The following is a 6274-nucleotide window of genomic DNA, read 5'->3' as shown; positions in this document are numbered from 1 at the left end:
TGTGTGTGTGCATGCTCCTGTGTGCTCACACACCTGGAACTGAAGCTATCAGCCCTCAGGAATGTAGATATAAATCAGTCGCAAAGGGAGTGGTGCGGGCTTAGATTCCTTCTCAGTATTACACCACACACATGTTCACACACACACAGAGTGTGCTTTATTCACATACATTCATGTGAATCCATATATGTATCTGTGTGCTATAACAGCATGAATCAACATTCCAGCTCCTCTTCAGCATGTCAAGTAGGTTAACCCAAAATTCCTTCTCTTCTCCTTTCTTCCTCTTCTCCAACCCTCCTATATCTTCCCCCTCCCCCTCGTCCTTCCATTGCAGTTGGAGCAGGAGATCCAGCGTATTTCAGAGGCCTATGAGACACTGAGGGAGGCCAGCAATAAGAGAGAGAACTTGGAACAGACACTGAGGAGGAGGCTTGTGGCTGAAGCCAGGAGGCTGCAGGATTTCAACAGAGACCTTAGAGGTACTGACACCAAACTGCAGTATTCAGTGACACCAGCTTCAGCAGGTCCAAGGTTTTTTTTAAATTACTCTAATTGATTACACTTTGCTGCATCACAGAAAACCTGGAAAATGCTAGGACCCATGTTGCAAAAGAAGTCAAGGCAGCCGACCATAACCAGAACATCATGGCAAAGCTGCTTGAACAAAGTAAGTATGTCGTTTCGTTGGGCTAGTTTCCTCTCCACTCCTCCTCCTTTTCATCCTCTAGAATCGGCATGCTTGATTGGACTGGATTGTAGCGTACCATGGGCCCCCTTCTGTTGCTAAGGGCATCGTTTCATGCAGGAATTTCACTTACATAACTTCAGCTTATTTGGTAAGAAGGCTTCATAATAGGGAATTCAATCCATGCACCTCCTTGCAAAAGGAAATGAAGCCCTTCTAAATCACAGAGCAGCAGTGCAAGTGGTAGAAATGAAGTCCGCCCACCACCACCACCACCTCCTTCACCACCACCTGTGTGTGAGTTTGATTTTCAAGCGGGGTTGTGGTGTTTGCATGGCCTTGATGAGGAATTCTCTGTGCTATGTGGGTCAAAGGGATAGGGCAGATTTCTCCCCCTTCCTGCTCTCAGCATTCCGGGAGTGCTTCACTAAATGAAGAACACTGGCCACCATGTAAAAACTCGGATACTTATTCGGTTTTAGGAGGGATAATTGCGGATTAGCTTTCCGTACGTTTTCAGAAAAGACTTGAGAAAAGTTTGGAAAAAAAACTTTCACTTCCATTCTGTCCAACACACTTTGACTCTAATCCTGTAATGCTCTTCATCTGACCGTGTTTACTTTTTCTTTTGATTCAGATGAGGAGCAGAATGTCGAGCGGGAGCGCATGGAGAGGGAGCTGCAGCGGCTGCGAGCCGCAGCTGAGGAGCAGAACCTCAGGGCCAAACGACTCGAGGAGGCCCTGGAGGCGGCTCGAGGACGAGGTCGCCAGCTCGAGGAGGAGCTGAGGAGGAAGAGGGCGTATGTAGAAAAGGTGGAGAGGCTTCAGAGCGCGCTGGCTCAGCTCCAGTCCACCTGTGAGAAGAGGGAGAGCCTGGAGATGAGGCTGAGGACACGACTAGAGCAGGAGCTGAGGAGTCTGAGGGCACAACAGGTAGAGCCTTTGTTCTTGGTCATATATGACGGCAGTTTTTTGTTTGTTTTTTAGGATCTATCTCAAATACTTTATCTCTTTATCACAGAGGCAGTCACAGCCCCCTGGAATGACCATGAACTCACTCCAAGAGCGCCTGCGGGAGCGTGAGGAGCGAATCCTTGCCCTTGAAGCCGACGTGGTGCGCTGGGAGCAGAAGTATCTGGAAGAGAGCACCATGAGGCAGTTTGCCATGGAGGTGGCTGCCACTGCCGCTGCCCAGAGGTAAAGACGGATGTAGCTTGGTGTCTCATTCTCCTTCTGATGAATGCTGGGAATTCATGTGTACAAATGCTCAGTTTAGCTCATTCAAGCTTGAATTAAACCCAGGAAATGTTCTTTTTCTGTTCCAGGGACACCACAATCATTAACCACTCGCCCTGCCACTCCTCCAACAACAGCTTCAACGAGGACCTGCCAGTCGCCGACCACAGGAACCAGGAGATGGAGAACAGGTGCATACCTACTATTTATCAACCCCCTTTTTGATTTCAAACAAGCCTTCAGGATTTGCCTCTTTTTTTTCATCCACTGTTTGGTTACCAGCTTTCTGACATGTTTTTTCTGCTCTGCATCAGGATCCGTGCCCTTTATGCTCAGATTTTGGAAAAAGATGCCGTGATCAAAATCCTCAACCAGCGGCTGCACCAGGACCAGGGTCGAAAGGACGAGCAAAGTCCACCTGAAAACCTCCTGAGTGCAGCGGGGGCAACCCTCCGATCTGCCTCCTCCACTCCCTCCATCAGCCCCACAAAGAGCAACACTAAGACACGAGGTGAGGAGCACAAATTTGCCATTTTTTGATCCAAAGACATACATTTTTGTCTACCGCTGAAAGGTTTGAAATAAAAAGGTGCACATGCTGACATCTTCTGTGACGCTTTCTCGTAGGTAAGAGTCTTTCAGATGATCAGACTTTGCCCAGTCGTCAGCTCTCTCCTCAGTCTGAACCTGGGACGCTAGAAAGGCAGGCGGAGGGAACCAAAACCAAAGAGGCAGCCAGTACAACTAAGCTCAACAGTGGTAAGCACCTTATCATGTATGAACGATGGGTCAGTAAGCCAAAAAAAGCAGCAATCCTGCACAAAGTTATACCCCAGTACAGCTGTACACATAAAAGGCATTTTTGGCCTCGACTTCATGAAGTGCATATTGATTAACCATGCTGTGGAATAACCAACCAGTCAGATACCATGTGTGTAGGCCATGGTTCATAATGTGGGCCCTGTGGAATGTGCACAGTTAGGAAATAATGTAGTTTTGTTGACTGAGCACGCTCAGTAGAGTGGCCTGTTTGACTGTGGAAAACGTCTGTTAACCTTTAGCCACAGCTAACTGAAATGCATCAAGGACTTTTCTTTCTGCTGGTCTTAGCCTTAAAACACTTAAATAATTATCCATGTCTTCTTTGTTTGTTTTCTTTTTCTCCAGTCAAGGCAGCGCCTAAGAAGTTGCTATTAAACCCCTTCAGGGGCCTGGATGAGCTGGATTCGGAGGCAGTGGAAATCTTCATTTAAAGAACTGAGAGGGAGATTTTGAATGGGGATGCGGAAAAGAAGAAAGAAGCTATTTCTGAGTATCTGTGAAGAGGTGCAAGACTGGAACTAAATACTGGAGGCAGGAATGTTACCAAAAGAAAGGAGGAAAAAAAAAAGGACTGTTTTCACATTTTAGAGACAGAGCTGTGCTCCGACTCACTTTCTCTCACTCGGCTGGACAGCTGCAGGCAGTCTGCCTGGTGGAGTGAGAAAAGATGAATCTTCTGAGGTACTTGGACAGTATTTTGGATTCTAACATGGCAACGTGTTCTCAGAGAGTGTATGCCAAAATATTTATAAATAAATATATATAAATATAAATGCTGCTTTCCCACCCTGTATAATCCCTATTATTTCTCTTCCCAAACCAATGAATTAAAAAGCTACATATTTATCTTATCTGGTTTCCACATTCCCCAAATATTAACTTAAGCCTCAAGCTCTTCTAGATAAACATTTAGTAAGAGGTTATCTTTATGATCCACCCCTTCTCTTGAAGTTTAAAACAAATGAACAAAAAAAAGTGAATTTAATTCCGATCAGATAGATATTATCTTTACGTAAGACTCCCCGTTATTAATTAATTTAAGCTGATAACACTGCTGATTTTAGCGCTCCTGCTCTTCGTACGTCTTGAGTCTCGGGTAGCTGGTTCTACAGAGCTTCAGAGGTGCATGAACAGGGAGCTGTATAATATATAAATGCATATACTGACACAGACCTGGTGTTGCAAGCTTGTAATTTTGGGAGGATGCAGCATCACGGTGTTTCATCTTCTCTTTGTTTCTCATGCTCTTTATCTTTTTTTTTTCTCATAGTATGTTTGCATGTGTGGTTACAGTTTGAGAGTGTTTGCCCTGATGTGGTGATCCAGCTGGTTTGGTCGCCATTTAGGGGCAAAAGTTGAAAATGCTGTGTTGTTGTTTTTCTTTTTGTTTACTGTGAGCTTTGAACTAACAAACAGGTTAATTATTATTATTATTATTGTTATTATATATTTTCTACAGATGTTTGTTATTTTAGATACGATAGTGCTTTGAGCGGGACGCCAAAGAGTTTTATGTATGTATGTTTGTTGTAAGTTATGTGCCGACAATCACGGTCTTGTCAAGCTGTACACAACCAACCGAGTGTTGACTTCAAACAGACATTTCTGTGAACTCGAAACAATATGAAGGTTTAATACAGTTGAATTGATGCAACATTTCATAAAGCAATAAAATATTCTAATATAATTTACCAGCTGTCTGACTTGTTTATCATTTCATTTATTGGCTGAACGATAAATACCGAGGTAGCTCCGTTAGCGCTTTTCTGTTTTCTGATGAGTCTCCTCTCCGTTGTTACGCCATCTCCTCATTCCTGCACCGTCGTTCCATCGCAGAGAAGAGTGCTCTTCATTAATGAATACCAGAGTTGCATTCTTTTGGGTTCAACTTTCTCGGGTGGCCAGCTCTCTTGTTCTCCTCTTGCCACGGAGAGCATGCTTGGCATAGATTACATTCTCATTAGGACGCGTAACCTTATACATGACAAAGGCAGGTTTCTCCCAGATTAGCTGCTAATGTCATTTGAAAATTCTTGTGCACCTTTGCTAACGTGCATCACATTCCTGCACGCTTTCAATGCCTCAGCTATACCTCACGCCCAGAAGTGTTTATGAGCTATTTCAGGACAGGCCACTGGACATGAAGATGAGAGAAAGGAGAGGTCTGTTATATGGTGTCTATTTCCAAATAGGTCACGCACATATGTGAACACACACAGACCCGCGCAAACGAGCCACAAGTATCGACTTGTACCAGTTTGGGGCGGCGGGAGCTCAGACATTGGGTTTTCACAGTGCGCCAGAACAATGAGAGTGACAGCGACAAGGACAATGAATGTTATGGTGTCATCAGTGTCCTTTCATATGTTTCAGCGGTCACCCTGCATGGTTTGGTTTGTTAAAACTAAACACATCACCACAGTTCTAGTAGATGCCTGCTTTATTCACCTGGTGATCCTGAGTGGTTCCTACTTCGCTTTCACATACAGAATACTGTTCAAAGGTTTCGTGCACATGAGAGCTCAAGGTTCTTTCTTTTATATCTGCCTTCATCGGGAAATACAATGACAGAAGCATCTCTTTGGTCCTGAATTCATTCTGCAGCTTGATGCACACAGCCAAAGCCAGCGCTATCTTCAGAGATGAGAAGAGCAAGGAATCGTGTAACAAATGGCATGACCCACACAGAGCCCTGATCTCAGCATCCCTGAGTCAGTGTGAGATTACAATAAGAAACATTAGATAGCCTTAAAGGACTGTTTTGAGTTCACAGAGAGGGTTGGAGCAACTTTGCTGCCAGCTTTGAAAAACAAGTCCACAAGTTGCCCATTTAAAGTTGAAGGATAGTTAAACCCCCCAAAATCATTTAGTTTTGCAGTTTACTTCACTAATAGTATTCTTAAACTCTTAAATTGCCAGTGCCCATCATATCTTAAACACCTCACAGTTCCACATTATCCCACTTTGGTCTCGAATGGCAGTCATGGCAACCCTTATAAAGCTTGTGTAAAGGTATTCTACCTTTACACAAGCTTTATAAGGGTTGGTTGATGAGTTGATCTAATCAGCATCATAAACCTTAAACACATTGATATCAAAAAGTTTCACATTGACACATGCTATGCTTCCAGACAGCACACTGAGCACATGTGAACATTGTTCATTTTGTATGTAAAGCTTTATATTTGGCAATGTATTTTAAAATTTTTGTGTCCATTACTTTAAAAAAACATAGCCTTTTGAAACCGTCCGTCCATCCATCCATCCATCCATCCATCCATCTTCATCCGCTTTATCCGAGGCCGGGTCGCGGGGGCAGCAGCCTAAGCAAACCGTCCGATTCTTTAGATATACTCTGTAAATTGACCATGAACACCACAGCCTGCTCCGTTTCAGTCCAGCAACATTCGTCACTGGAGCCCCCATTAATCTGTACCACACTGACTTTAATGCAACCTTTGAATAATCCAAAATTACTATCTGTTTTATAAGATGTTTCACAAAAGTGCAATTCCACAACACATCCTG

The 6274-nt window shown here is 44.0% G+C and overlaps 1 protein-coding gene across 1 annotated transcript in view; it reads left to right on the top strand.

The window, feature by feature from the left end:
• The window catches only part of LOC102208191 (angiomotin-like 2a), a 6927-nt gene extending 2490 nt beyond the window's left edge, over nucleotides 1-4437 (top strand). Inside the window, exons 3-10 of the mRNA XM_005721312.1 lie at nucleotides 338-482; nucleotides 581-670; nucleotides 1326-1621; nucleotides 1710-1885; nucleotides 2014-2115; nucleotides 2239-2435; nucleotides 2552-2683; nucleotides 3092-4437. Of these exons, the coding sequence (XP_005721369.1) occupies nucleotides 338-482; nucleotides 581-670; nucleotides 1326-1621; nucleotides 1710-1885; nucleotides 2014-2115; nucleotides 2239-2435; nucleotides 2552-2683; nucleotides 3092-3177 (1224 nt within the window). The 3' untranslated portion in view covers nucleotides 3178-4437. The remainder of the gene's footprint in view (nucleotides 1-337; nucleotides 483-580; nucleotides 671-1325; nucleotides 1622-1709; nucleotides 1886-2013; nucleotides 2116-2238; nucleotides 2436-2551; nucleotides 2684-3091) is intronic.
• The last annotated feature ends 1837 nt before the right edge of the window (nucleotides 4438-6274 follow it).

Source organism: Pundamilia nyererei, unplaced genomic scaffold, assembly GCF_000239375.1.
Source record: "Pundamilia nyererei isolate P.nyererei 1_Seehausen unplaced genomic scaffold, PunNye1.0 scaffold00004, whole genome shotgun sequence".
Taxonomy (NCBI): domain Eukaryota; kingdom Metazoa; phylum Chordata; class Actinopteri; order Cichliformes; family Cichlidae; genus Pundamilia; species Pundamilia nyererei.
The sequence above is the reverse complement of the archived record's forward strand: the minus strand, read 5'-3'. Positions and strand labels throughout refer to the sequence as shown.